Here is a 15136-nt window from a genome sequence, read left to right as displayed (position 1 = left end):
CAGCAGAGCACAACGTGGCCCATTGTCAGCTAAGTACTGCCCACATGTGTCACATGAGCTCAAAACCACCCCTGGAAACACTACCTACAGTTTATAAAATCCTCAGTGCCGTTCATTACACATAACTAACCAAAATAGCTCACCTATTAACCTGTCACCTGTGCAGCTCCTGCTCTCCAATTTACCTCTTCACCCTTCTCCTGCTTCCTAATACCACACGGAACCTCGGGCTGCAGGATGAGTGGTGATCATGGTGTCATTAATGTGACAGTCAGCAGCCTCTGCCCACTTCACACGGCCTCACATGAATTCCTTGACATTAGACTTTAGGCCTCAGATCGAATCACTGAGTTTAGGAGACTTTCTCCACTATAATTTTTCCAACTGAAAAGCTGAAGTGGTTCTTAGTACACTTATTTAATTCTCCTCAGCTCTAGGACTCTTTAGTCATCTTTGTCCTCTACCATCCTACTTCTGAATAAGAAAATATTATCAATAACTGGACACACCTAGAAACAAAAAGTCTGGGACATCCTGTGTGAAGAGCACTGCTGCTGTTAATACTGAAATATCACTAGATTAATTATATTTAATCAATTAGTTCATTATCTGAAGTGAAAAAGTACACCAGAAAATTGTTGGGAAAATTACTATCAGTTAGAATGGGGAGGGGATATTTGAAAGTAACTTGAAGCCTAATAAAATGTTAACTAAGAATCATCAGGGATGATCATACTGACTTGGGACATGTTGCAAGACAAAGCCCTTATTTAGCTGGCTAATTTCATGGCATTTTGAAAAACACATTACTCAGTTAATGGTTTGAGGAAATACTTTGAAACTTTTCATGAATAGATACAAAATGCTCAGAATTTTTCATATTTTCACCAGAAAAAAAATGACCTATGGGTTCTTAATATATAACAACATGATACCGAGACTGAAATAAAAGATGAAATTAAAAACTGTCTGCTCCCCAGAAGAAAAAAAATGACCTATGGGTTCTTAATATATAACAACATGATACCGAGACAGAAACTGAAATAAAAGATGAAATTAAAAGCTGTCTGCTCCCCAGAGCCAGTGTGCACTTTATCCCAAGTCACTTGGCTGCCACAGCGATGCAGCCTGTGACTACCCAGGGTGACACAAGGCAGCCATTCTAACGGGATAAAGAGGACTTTCATCTCTCCATTTCTCCAGCTGGAATAATGCAATGGTGGCTTGTGACAAACGAGCAGATGATCCCACTCCAGTTTTAGGATGCCCACCCCAAAATGCCCAGAAACAGGCTCACAGCTCCCTGTACATGGGAGCCTTTGAGTTTGTGTAGCTTTTTCTAAGTCCCACTGAGACAGCACCAGCAGGGCAGGACAGAAAGCTCCTTCCAGCTAGCGGATCCTCCTACGTGTTGTGTGGATAACTACAAAACTTTGACCTAAAGTCACCTTGTCCTAGTTTCTAATTCACTTTTATGCAGATGAGATGGCAGGATCGGGGCTGTGGTATCCACACTGGCTCGTACTTTCAGAAATGAAAGCTGCAAAGATTTATTCATCTGAGCGACCACAATTAGGCTAGCTTGCAGCATCAGGCTTACTCTGCATGAAAAGGATGGATCTCTCTAACTCACAAAAAGGAAAATGAGAAATATCAGTGGAAAAGGGATGTGCTAACTGTTGGAAAACGTTACTGGAAACTTCATTGCCCAGACTGAAATATCATTTAAAACCACGGGTGCCCCTTTAAGCAAAATATCAGCACAGGGAAGGAAGAACTAAAACCAGTAAGAGAGCAGCTGATAAAACATTGCCATCATATTTTCATAAATTATACCCCAGAATATTTCACAAAATTGAGAAACAGAGAAAAACAGAAAAAAATTTTGTAGCACATTCCTTTGGCAAATGCAGGATAACGCTCATCATGTGAGCTGAACTGTAAATGAGGGCCTTATGCTTTATAAAAATTCTCCTATTGTCCCAGGAAGGATGAGAGCAAACACAACAGTTTCAGCATGTAAGTCCTGTAAATAAAGTTAGTTAGCAGACAGGAATCAGCACTGTTTGGGGAGGGGCGGGGGAAGGAGAAAATGCTCTTTTTTTAGGAAAAATTTAGGCACACTGCTGCTGCATTTCAGATCCGACTTCATTGCACTGTACCAGAGATTAATTGGACCCACAAAATCCAGCAAACAGCATATGACATCCATCTACCTTTGCTGCTTCAGCATCCTCCCAAAAATATATAATGCAGGATTTTAAATAGTACGTTAGCCCAGTTTCCTTTCATAAAGTCTTGCAGAGAAGTTTAGGAAAATTCCAAAAGTAGCATACTGATTGCCTCTGGGATTTTCCACTTAGCAATTTAATAGAAAATTACACCCCTACCCAATCTGTGAGGTTTCCATAACCTCCCTCGTGAATTTAATTTTCCAGCATATAATAAATTTTACCATTAGGCATATTTTCTGATATTGCTTCACCATTAAGGCTATTTCCCAATTTTTCTTTTCAGAACCATGTATACCCTCTGTGTGGTGTCTGGATGGCACCTTGCACTGAAGAATTCAGGTCAGACTACGTCCATGCACACAGTTAGGATACAAATCACTACTGTTAGTATTCAATTTGCTACCCTCCTGCTCATTTTATATCATTATTCCGAGTGATAGGGTTGGTCAATATTACTGGAGCTAACGGGATTCTCCTGGGTACTCTGAGGAGACCAATGCAAGATCTGCATTTGCATCTGTTCAAGTAGGCGTATGCAAGTATCACACAGTCTTCTCCTTGTCACAACACAGTCTGACTACATGTAAAACACAAGATGAAGATCGGAGCTGTGTTTGCAGTTATCACTAGTCATAACTGTAAACGCCTGGGTCCTTTCTCTACAGGCAACAGGCAAAAGCACTCTCGGCTGTAAAAAAAAACCACTCCACCCTCAGTGAATTTAGCACAGTGAGCAAACTGGAAGTGTGGCTGAAGGCGTCAAGTGGTGAATAAATCAAAGCACTAATTTCAGCTGTGTTTGGGCCAGCCGTATGGCTGCAGTGACCTCACGGTGACCGTCGGGAGGGCTGCCAGACGCCCTAAATCTCGCTCCTCTGGAGAGCCGAGACTGTCTTCCTCTTGCTAAGGCGATCCAGTTTCTGGCCGAGGGACTCCCTTCCTCCTGCTAAGGCGATCCAGGTTTGGCAGAGCTCAGCCCAGCTGGCGGCTCGGCGCTCTTCTCCAGGCCTCGGTCCATGGCACCAGCGGACGCATCGCCGCGATAATCCCTGTAAAACACGGCAACAAACAGGTGTTGCCATCAGTTCCTGAGGTTTACCCGCTTCCGCACGCCAACTTCAACCCCCTCCCCGCCGGCCCTGGCCCGGTCCCGCTAAACACGAGGAGTTCCCCCCGCTCAGCCCCTGAGGGGAGCCGCGGGCAGCACCGCGGTGCCGAGCGGGCAGCGCCGGTGCCCGTGTGCGAGGAGCGCGGCGGGAGGGGGACACAAAATGGCGCTGCCCCTCAGCCCCTCGCCCTCAGCCCGCGGCGGGGCCGAGTGGCGGCGGGCCGGCCCCGGGGTGGCGGCGGCTCCCGGCCGGCGAAGCCATTGCGGGCCGCCCTTCGCCGCCGGGCCGCGGCCGCGCAGCCGGCGGGGGGGAAGGCGGCGGCATCGCCCCCGCGGGGCTCCCCCCGCCGCACCCCGCTTTTCCTCAAAGTTCGGGGCGGGAGCGGGGGGGAGACCGGAGCCAACTTGTCCCGGATCCCTTTATTCGCCGCCGGAGCCGCCGTCTCTCCCAACCCCCGCGTGCATTGCTGATCGGAGGGACGGAGCTCGGTCCTGTGTCCGCCCCGCTCCTTCCTGCCCGCACCATGGAGTTCGCCCAGAGGAAGAGGAGCAGGAAATCCCAAAGCTTTAAACTGGTCAACGAAGGTAAGGCGGGGGCGGCCGGGCTTTGTTCGCCGGCCGGGGGCAGCCCCGACTTTTGCCCCGGGGGGAGCGGGGCGTTATGAAACGCCGGCGCCCCCGGGCCGCCGCTCCCTCCCGGCTCTGTTATTCAACTCCGCAATCCTCTGCCTCAACTCCCCGAAACCATTGCACGCCTTTTTTTTTTCTTTTTTTTTTAATTCTTTCACCCCCTTCCCGTTTCCTCTCTCTTTTTTTTTTTTAATTATTATTATTTTTTTGCATGTGTGTTACGTGTTGTTGCAAAACCACCACCTCAGACCTCCCCCCCACCACCTCAGGTGGACGTGTTATTTTTTTCCAAGCAGACCTTGCACAAAATAAAGTTGGATCGTGTTTCGTGGTGAATCCTGCTTGGGCGGGGGGGAGAAAAGATAAAATCGGGAAGAGAGCAAAAAATAATGACACTTGAGCCGCGACAGACCTCCTTAGTATTCAACTCTTGTGGATTTATTGTATTTGGGGTGGCTTTTTTCCTCTCCTTGGCTGTGTACATCCGTGTATTTCAAAGAAAAGCTGAATCGAGATCGCTTTATTAAAAATCCACGCAGGTAATTAATTGTACGTGGGCAGGGGAGAGCCGCTGGCGTGTAACTTGTTCGCTCGGGGTGTGTTTGCTTTTGGAAAAGAGGATATTTTAAAAGGGATCGTGAGGGGAGAAATATCTGAATTCATGTCGGACAAGAAGCACAGCTCTGTGTTTCAGTCTTCTTCTTGTTGTTTTCTTTAATTAAAGGGGAAAAAAGATAGAGCCGCTGGTAGGCGTTTTCACAGGTGGACTTCCCAGCCCTAGGGATTTATTTTGGTTGGGGATTTATCCCTTCTCCCACCCGTGAGCTGTTTTTGCCCTGATGGATTTGATTCGAGATCGTTTCTCCTTTTGTGTTCCCAAGTATTGGACGGGAATATCTCCATGAAACGCTGTGTGTGTCCTGCATGCCAAGTTCAAGGCAGGTGACTGCTGGGGTGTAATGTCACGCTGGTGAAAAGGGGGACACACACACGAGTGCTGTCTGAGGAGTGCTCTGCAAAATTACGTTTGAAGCAAGGAAATTCAAAGATGCAAATAGGCTCACTTGGTGGGAATTGTAAATAATGACTTCTGTATGGTGGTGGGGGGGTCTGGGGCATCACACATGGTCCCTGTTAAAACTAGAGGGGCAGGGACTTGCCAGACGTGTCTGAAATGCACTGGAGGTCTGTATCCATTAGCAAACTACCAAGGTTGTAATTTTACAGAGAACAGGTTTGGTTTGTGGGGTTTTGGTACTGAACATGCTCCCAACTTGGAGGCAGAGTTAGTGCATGACTGGGCTGGAGCGTGGAGGTGGTGAAAGCAAAACGTGGAAGAACAAAACTGAAATTTTTCTTTTTTTCTTTCCATATTAATGGGCCTGTAAAAAGAGTATTTTCCAGAAATAAGTATTTTGCCAAATCCCAGTTGCCACTTCTTACAGGTTTAGATATGCCTCAGTGTATGAGACAATCTATTTAACCTTATTGTAATAGGTAAATCCAGTTATGATGGTACATTATTAATAATATTTTATCTGTGGTCTCTTTTTGAATTTAGAGAGTCAAATACAAAGCTACACTAAAAGCATATGCTACAGAGAAAATTATGTCTTTTTACTTTGAGAATGGAGGAGATAAAAATCAGGTTTTGTATGTGAGTCTGCACTCTGATACTCTTTTCTATCACAGTTGATTAGAAAGATAATTATGTACAAATAGTTGTCTCTTGTAATTGGCCTTTGCCTCTTGCAGGAGTTATTCTGTAATGTCACAGTTTAGTGTTTACTGTTGTGAAATTGATACAGTTTTCCAGTGCCTGGACTGTGACATCCAAGGCAGAAATAGGAAACCAAAGAGAAAAGGCTATGCTGTATGAATTGATTATCAGTCTGCTATTGATATGTGCCCATACAATGCTTATTCTGTCCCAAAAATTACTTTGATCCCCTTATCACAATGATCAATAATGACCAAATCAAGAGAAAGTCCATTGCTGTGCTAAAGTGCAGCCACTTCTGGGGTGAAATGTGGTGACTTTAAGGCAGCAGCTGCAGACCAGAAGAATAGGTAAATCCAGTTATGATGGTACATTATTAATAATATTTTATCTGTGGTCTCTTTTTGGATGTAGAGAGTCAAATACAAAGCTACAGTAAAAGCATATGCTAGAGAGAAAATTATGTCTTTTTACTTTGAGAATGGAGGAGATAAAAATCAGGTTTTGTATGTGAGTCTGCACTCTGATACTCTTTTCTATCGCAGTTGATTAGAAAGATAATTATGTATAAATAGTTGTCTCTTGTAATTGGCCTTTGCCTCTTGCAGGAGTTATTCTGTAATGTCACAGTTTAGTGTTTACTGTTGTGAAATTGATACAGTTTTCCAGTGCCTGGACTGTGACATCCAAGGCAGAAATAGGAAACCAAAGAGAAAAGGCTATGCTGTATGAATTGATTATCAGTCTGCTATTGATATGTGCCCATACAATGCTTATTCTGTCCCAAAAATTACTTTGATCACCTTATCACAATGATCAATAATGACCAAATCAAGAGAAAGTCCATTGCTGTGCTAAAGTGCAGCCACTTCTGGGGTGAAATGTGGTGACTTTAAGGCAGCAGCTGCAGACCAGAAGAATATTGTGACCACCTGGGTGTACAGGGAAGTGCTAGAGAAGAAACTGGGTGTAATCTGTATATCTGAGGACCATGAGTCTGTAAGTCATTTAAGTCCTAGTTTCCACTTACTTGCTTCCACAGATCTTGGATGTCCTTGGGAGGATGGAGGTGCAGAGTGTGGCAGGTAGACCCCGACTGGCTGGCCATTAGGTGCCCACCAAGCCACTTCATCACACCCTCTGCTCAACAGGACAGCTAGTGACCATGGAAGGCAGCATAAATCCTGCCAGTTTAGTCTCATAAAAGAAGTTTTTGCTTCCTCAGTGGCATATCTCAGGCTTCACCTTTACCCATTTTGTTGGCTGGGCGTGCTCAGGAACGCGGGAAGCAGAGGAATCCTTTGTGCAGCGCCTCATCGCTGACCTCTCCAGTTCTGTGGTGTGGTTGTTTCCCCCTCATTTTCTTTCCAGGCCCTTCTCATTCTCTAGAATTGCTGTGTTAGGCTCAATTTTAGTTTACATACTGGGTTGTTCCTTCTCTTGTGCCTTAGAGACATTCTGCTGTACAAATAAACAGCACCTAACAAAAAAATTACTTCCAGGAGACTTTTCCAGTCCTGTGCCTGTTTGGTCAGAGGTGCAGGTGTGCTGCTTTGGCAGGAGCTGCTTATGCCACCCTCCACTTGTGTTACACCTTTTAAGTGAATCCTCCCAAAGTCCCTTCCATGAGTTAATCTCTGCCTCACTTTTTGTGAGGCAAGTAAACATAAAACCAGTTTAAGGAGGGAGTAGCTGAGAGCGTTGGGAACTGGGAGGGCATGGAAGGAGTGAGGTGGGGAGGTGGCTCTTTCAAGACACTGAATATATTGTTCAGTCTTGAGTGGTTTACTGAAGGACAGAGTGTGTGCCAATATCAGAGTCAGAAATAGCATCCAGGAGAGCTGCCTTTAGATACTTCTTTTTTTACTTGGATTTACTATTTATCTCTGTGTAAACAAAGCTCTGGTTTTAGTGAACACCTGCCTGGTGTTACAACAGAGACCTTGACAGCAAAATATACTTCTATTTAAAATAGAAACTCAGTGGTGATTTTTTTTTTAATATCTTATAACATCTCTGTATATGAGATGCCAGTGCTAATTCTTCAGGTCATCAGAGGCATTAATTATTTCTATAGGTGAATATCCTAAGGTATCCACTGATCCTCCTTTCTTCAGAGTTGGGAGGCCAGTGACATCTTTTTTAATATCTTATAACATCTCTGTATATGAGATGCCAGTGCTAATTCTTCAGGTCATCAGAGGCATTAATTATTTCTATAGGTGAATATCCTAAAGTACCCACTGATCCTCCTTCCTTCAGAATTGGGAGGCCAGTGACATCAGTATGAGTCAAGCCAGCTGAGCAGTGCAGCCCTGATGTACATTGCTGATTCCTTACTGAGGTGAAGTTTGAAAGTTTGCCTTGGTTTCTGGGAAGGTAAAGTTTTCATTATAAATCTGCTTTCCTTCTGTAAAGCAAGAAGCCAGATAATTGGCATCTGGTGGGATAATTTGCTGTGAAAATGAACACAGTAATTTAGGGCAGGCGTAGCTATTCCCTGAAATCTGTGAAATATTTGAGCTGAGTCTCTCCAGTGTGAGCAAAGGTTTTTTAGGAGGTGTTGATACAGAGCACATTTTCTGTGGTTAATTTGATGTACATGAAATAAACTGCAGATATATTGATAAATTGTGTAGTAAAACTGTAGCTATGTGTTCAGTGTTCATTTTTTCCAGATCACTTGAATTCTAATTTTTTTTATCGTTTTTCATTCCAGATTACCATCATGAGATATATAAGATCTCTGACTACAGCAATGATGTTAATGGGGAGACCAAAGAAACACAACCAGTTTTTTTAGGTATGTGCTTGTGTTGATTAATTTTCGAGCAACATTGCATGGCCATTTGCAATTAGGGAGGAAAAAACCTCTGTGCAAGCACAGAAAGCGCCTGCCATTGTTTAATATGACGTTCTTTTCAAGACCCTTTTATTCTGTGAATTGCCAATATATCCTTTATTAACACTGCTAAAAGTTGTAATTTCAGACATAAATGTTTATTAGTGTCTACACACAGTGCTAATTATCACTCACTCAGAGAGCCAGATGCTGACTCTGCAGTTTTGCAGCTCTGTGCTCACCCCATTTACATTGCATATTCCCTGGCATGCTTCACTGGCAATAGTTTGTGTAATTGGGGTATTACATCTTTGACATCTGGATAACAGAAATTCAATTTCCAGGAAGCTGCTATTTGTTTGGTTTTGCTTCTGCCTTGGGTGGGATAGAGGATTAATGTGCTGTCTTAATGTAATGTCCTTTCACCTCTGGAGCTTGCCTGCTAATCCTGGCATGGCAAAATTAAATTAAATCAACAGTTGAAAATGTGTAAAGAAAATACAGAAGTAATATAGAGTCTGCAGCATGATATGTATTACAGCATATCAGAGCCTGGCTATCAGTGAACCTTTACCTTTCTTGTGTGCTTTTTATCCTGTATAACTCCTCAGCTGCAGAGTGCTTCTTCCTTTCCTGCTTCTGTCCCCTTCCAGTTGCATCCAGGACCTCACCTGGATAAAGCCCCTCTTGGTAAAGATTTGGCAGGCTAAATTCAAAGAAGGAGGGACCAGTTTTTTGAGCTGTGAGCACTTTGTTCAGGCTTTGGAGAAAGCAGATGCCTTTGCACCAAGAAACTTGGGAATGTCTGCCTCTCCTTTCCAGCACCAGGAGCCAAAACATTTTTGTGGGGTGATTTAAGGTTTCTGTAGCCTGTGTGTGTTGCCCCCTGGAGCCAGCAAGTAGCATTGAAATGTGGGAATTGGCACCTGAAGTTACTCTGCATGCAAAATGCCTTTGTCTCCTATAAATTCATAGTGCCACATCCTCTTCTAGAGGTCAGAAGCAAATGAGAGAGAATAGGAGGATGTGTTAAAACAGGAGTGGGAGCTGCCTTCTCAGCTTTTCACCATTTGAGCAAGCATTTCTTCCTTACACCCATTTCCAGGGAGAAGCAAAGGCCACTGCTGTGCTTTGTGTTTGGATTTCATTTTCTGTAAGCACTTTTGGTGAAGTCTGATAAACCTGATGGAGTGAGCTCCACCACAGGTTTACTTGAAATGCTTTTTCTTCCAACTCTGAGTCATGAAAAGCTTTGGCAAGAATTAGGCATCAGCCAGGTGCTCCAAGGATGTGCAGAAGTCTGTGCTCTGACATTTGTGCTGCGAGTCAGACCCACCGATCTTGATTTTGAAGCTTTGGCAAGAATTAGGCATCAGCCAGGTGCTCCAAGGATGTGCAGAAGTCTGTGCGAGTCAGACCCACTGATCTTGATTTTGGCTTGGTTGTGCTGTCCTTAGATTTGTTTGGGTTTTCCTTTTTTAGTAAGTCCAGCTTTTCATTGTGACTGAAAGTGTTCTGGCATTTAAGTGCCTCAAGTTCACCTATTTCAGAGTCAGTCAGAATTTAACCTTTAAGAATGTGAATCCTATCAAGGATCTTCCTTATCAGGTGTAGTCAGGGTATAATCACTGCTTCACTTGATTTCACTGCTTTATGCCAAAATGTATCTCTGAAGGATGTTTATTCCAACTTGGTGAATTAGAGTCAAGTTTGTTCTCCAGTTTAAGTGATTCATGGGATCAGCAGTTGAAACCTCAGCATGAATGCAGCCTTTAGTATGGAATGGATGCTATGATACAGCATTGAAACTATTACCTTTAGGGAAGGTAAAATGTTAGTGGCAGTCTATAAATGAGTGAAGCTTTAGGATGAATGGGATGTGGAAATGCCTTTGTTGCACAGCTGAGCATGGTTTGCTCAAAACCGCTGTTGAGAAGAGGGGAGCTGCTAGGATAAATGAGTAAATCAGAAGAATCCAGTTTGTTTAAAATACAGATAAAATAAAGATGAGACATCAAGAAAGACCCGATGAACCTAGATGGTCTTTTTTGCAGCAGCATAGATGGGCACAATACAGCTTTGTGTAAATGTAGGCTGAAAACTGGAGAAAGCTTGAGTGCAATTAAAGGAACATGGTACTGGATATGACCTCTGATGGTGTAGAGTCCAACTGCTATCTGAATAGAGCTTGGGAAGTTTTCTCATGTAGTGCAGTGTTGGGAGTGGGGATGTGGTGGCTTGTCCTCTCCCCCAGTCCTTTGTTCTGATAAGATGATGAACAAGAAGTCACATCTTTGTAGATGAAGGACATGCTAACCACAGTCTTTACAAAATTCCAGGGGAATGTGGAATATCACTGCTATATTTTGTGGATGAGGACTGGCATGTCTTTTGTTTTGAAGGAAAGGGCTTAGTTATCTGGTACCAGGACAGACTGCTCAGCCTGAGAAGGAGGAGGCAGCCCAGAGTGAAATGCTTAAACCTCAAACATGGGTGAAATTTAAAACAGATCTGACTTCTGTTTTTCCAGTAAAGTCACAGGGCTGCTAGCCCAGACTTGATATTACAAGCTCTTGAAGGGACTATGTACACCTTGTGGACAGTCATGATTAAACTTACACTGTCTATTTAAAAAAAAAATCTTTTGTATACACCATATAGGTTTTTTTTAGTCTTAATATTTTTATTACCAACACAAAAAAGTAGAAATACAATATACTTCCAGACTGAGTGTTTTTACAATCCTTTCAACTTGAAATTCAGGCTCTGTGTTTGAAAGGTTAATGCAGAAAACTAATTATATTATCCTGGTAATCAAATGTGTGATGAGACATTTGTCTGTGTAATTAACAGTGAAGAACTTTTATAGTTTCATAAAATTGCATGCTACGCACAGTGTGCTTGGAGCATTTGTTTTGAAGAGATGTCCAAAACAGAGATGTTTATGACTGATATAAAGGGGAACTGAAATGTACTGTAATGCAGGTGTCTGTGCATTTTACAGCATTTCGCATTGTTGAAATGGGAGGCAGCAGATTAATAACTTCTCTGTGTCATGGTAAAAATAAATAATGTGTTCTTGGAGCAGGGGAGCAATGCATAAGTTACTCACTAATTTCAAGAATTTATTCTGTCCCAGAAATTATATCCTTTGCAATTTATTCACAGGGAAGAAGTTGACTTAACAAGTAACTTCACAGACTTGTGTTACTGTTAATAGGATTATATCCCAAGTCTGGTTGTTGCAATAGTGGCTTCTGTAATTAAGACTGCATAAAAGTTTATGTATCTGTGTTCTCTAATGATCTAACTTGGTAAAGTATTTCCCTTTGGGGCTAAGGCATGGTCTTGGCCTGGGATATTTCCAAGGACTGGGGGAAGTTGATGCATCTCTATTATTACTTTTTTAATTATATGACCCCATTAATATATACATTTATTGAACAGTTGCTCACTTGTCCTTTCCCAAGTGATTTTGCTGACACAGCATGGCATGAAAGTGTGTAACTTGGGCTTCTGTGGCTTCTCCTGTTGGGTGTTTTGAAACTCTTTCACCAGGCTCTTCCAAAGATTTACTTTGTTTGTGGTGGGAGTGGTGGCTGGGCCACCTGGTATGACCCAGTTTCCAGGGAAGTAACCCCAAAAGCCTGCATGGTCTCAGGGTCTGATCCTGGTTTTGATTCTGCAAATTTCCTTGCTTACATTAGTGTTTGTGGGGTTTAATAACTTTGTTTGTCTCATAGTTAGGCAGGGTTATCAAACCATCTGTTTCAGTGCTTTGTGAGTAAGAGGTCTGATTTGAGGGCGATCCAGTTTTCCTGCATATCTAATTCTAGTGCTTTGTGTGGTGACATGAACACAGGACAGTGCTTCAAGGTGATGTTTTAGAGCATTGCTAAGATGCCTCAACTTAGCTTCAGTGTCCCCACATGTTAGTTTAGCAGAGTCAAATTCTCCAGCTGTAACTCGTGTTGCTTGTGTGACCCTCTGACCATTCATGACCACTGCCCTCCCTGTTGACTTGGGGTTTAGGTTTTTAATTTGTCAAGGATGTTGTTGCCTGTGTTCTTTCTTCAGTGTAGAATCTTGTGTGCTGGCAAAGACCTGGGATCACTTTTTTGGGCAGTGTGTGTTTACCCCTCAGTTTAGTTACATGGATGCCCAATTCCAATTATGCACAGAGAAGTCGACCCTCTGACACCATTCATGACCACTGCCCTCCCTGTTGACTTGGGGTTTAGGTTTTTAATTTGTCAAGGATGTTGTTGCCTGTGTTCTTTCTTCAGTGTAGAATCTTGTGTGCTGGCAAAGACCTGGGATCACTTTTTTGGAAAATGTGTATTTACCCCATCAGTTTAGTCACATAGATGCCGAATTCCAATTATGCACAGAAAAGTTGCAGTAAGATTCCACGTGATTTAGGAGACCTTTGCTCTGATAAGGAATTATGCACATGGATCCTCTGTTTTCCACATGCTGACCTCTGCAACTTTCTGTTTCAGGATGACTTGTGGTACAAAGTGACCAAAAAATATGTTGGTTTTTGAAAATTATGATTTGATGTGGGTATAGTTCTTGCTGAGAAGGGATGCTGAGCTTCCTTCTGGGATAACTGTTTCTGATGGAAATACCTGAACACTGTGTAGCATTCCAGAAGGTGTTTTGGTGAGTTCAGCCTGGTTGAGCAGTGGGGACGTGTGCCCTGTGTGCACATGCTTCCTGATTCCTTGAGCTGAATCAGCCCTTTACAGTCCTCAAACACAGCAGGCGAGTTTTGCTGGCCCCCTTCCAGAGAGGGCAGCATTCAAATGGCATCTAATAAATTGCAGTTTAATATGCTTCATTATATAACCCTTTGCACTTATTTATTATTTTTTGTTGAGCTTTCACGCCATATGCTTCAACTTCCACTTCTTCTCACCTCTGAAGCCTTGTTTCCATACAAACCTGGCTCATGCTGTCAGCTCACATGTGCTTGTCTGGCTGTCTGTCACTGCCATTCCTGCCCTCTCAACAGTTCCACCAATTTCAGCCTAGTTGGGCACAAAGGTGGAAATCTGAGATAAAAGTAACTTCAGTAAGCAGCCTGATCCAGGAAAAATCCCTATTTGTATGTTCAACAAAGGAAAAAATTCCATAGGTGTTTCATCTCTCCAAAAACCATAAAATTAAACAATAATGAATAGAAAAATTGTATTTTCAAAGTCATCTTGTAAATATTTCTCAAAATATATGAGAAACATAAATGTTAAAAATGAAGGAAGGAATTGCAAAATACTGGAAAAGAGAACACGAATGGTTATTTGGTTTTGTGAGTCGAAGGAAGGAGATATCAGATACAGACATTTGTCCAACTTTAATTCTGCTCACCCATTTATACACTTTAAAACATACACATTAATACAGACATGGTTGCCACCTCTGTGATACTGGGATAAAATTAATGATTGAACATATCAATACAGTCACATATAATTTTATAATTGCTTGCAGTGCTATGATAATATTTGATAAACTGTTCAGGAAAATGCAACAAGGTGTTGGTAGGCAATGTGAAATATTAAGTTTAATAAACATAGTAGTGAAAAGATGGACAGCACATAGGAGCGAAGAGTGCAATAAATGAATTATCATTAATATGTTGTTAACTGGAGTTGTTTACAGGCCTGTTGCTTGAGACAGCTGCACACTTAGCACGTGGATGCTACTGCAGCCTGGAACAGTTTTCTGGTTTACATTTGTTCCTTTGTAATTTTAAACATTCTTGCATCTTTCGAAGCAGGAAGTTTTTATGTCCTGTACACTTTCAGTAAGGAAATAGATTGAAATTAATTTTGAGGAAATTACTGTTTATGTGTAGCATTTATTAAAGGGCTTTGTTTTGCGTTTTGCTTCTTTTCTTGTTGTTTTATAAGATTGTAGTCAGGTCAAGTAAGAAAAAAATAGGTTGTTTGTAAGGGGCCATCGTGGAAACAACTGTAACAGTAATTATTAAAAATTGTTAATATGTTTTTGTTATGACAATTGATCTCTCTATATACAGGTTCCTAAATAGGTCTCTAACTTGCCATGGTTCTATTTGAGTAGCATTTTGTGAGTATCTTAGTGTTTTGCAAGTAACTTCAATGGTTTCAGATAAAACCCAGGGATTTACATGGGGTATCCAAATGGCAAATCCTGTAGGCAGCCTTTGAGGCATCCCCATCTCCTTGGAAATGGTGAGGAGCTCTGGTATGTGCACAGAGAGAGGCTGAAGTGTGCACCACTCTTCTCAGGCCTCAGCATCTATTTTAGAAAGCTTTGCACAGATAGATAATGCAGATTTCTATGTAATAAACTATTTTTTCCAGTGCTTTATTATTCTATTTAGCATTTAAAAGAAGGCTGGCTCTTCCACAGGACATACTAATTTGAGTTGTTGTGTTTTCTCTGTGCCCCATCTATTTTTTTTCATTTTTAAATTACATGGTTATTATCTGTGAAAATTATCAGCAGTGGAATAACTGATAACAAAACACTGTCCTTGGGCTCCAGAGCTAATAGTCAAATGAGATAACCAGGGAGCAAGAAGTTAAATCTGTGACTGGTGTTGCACCTGTCTG

At 42.3% G+C, this 15136-nt stretch overlaps 1 protein-coding gene across 2 annotated transcripts in view; it reads left to right on the top strand.

Annotated features, from left to right (window-relative positions):
• The first annotated feature begins 3795 nt into the window (after window positions 1–3795).
• BEND7 (BEN domain containing 7) overlaps window positions 3796–15136 on the top strand; it is a 48364-nt gene continuing 37023 nt past the window's right edge. For both annotated transcript variants that reach the window (XM_039730857.1, XM_039730856.1), the window contains exons 1-2: window positions 3796–3927; window positions 8412–8495. In XM_039730857.1, coding sequence (XP_039586791.1) covers window positions 3867–3927; window positions 8412–8495 — 145 coding nt within the window. In that variant the 5' untranslated portion in view covers window positions 3796–3866. The remainder of the gene's footprint in view (window positions 3928–8411; window positions 8496–15136) is intronic.

This window comes from Passer montanus, unplaced genomic scaffold (genome assembly GCF_014805655.1).
Source record: "Passer montanus isolate IOZ18808 unplaced genomic scaffold, ASM1480565v1 scaffold74, whole genome shotgun sequence".
Classification (NCBI taxonomy): Eukaryota; Metazoa; Chordata; class Aves; order Passeriformes; family Passeridae; genus Passer; species Passer montanus.
The sequence above is the reverse complement of the archived record's forward strand: the minus strand, read 5'-3'. Positions and strand labels throughout refer to the sequence as shown.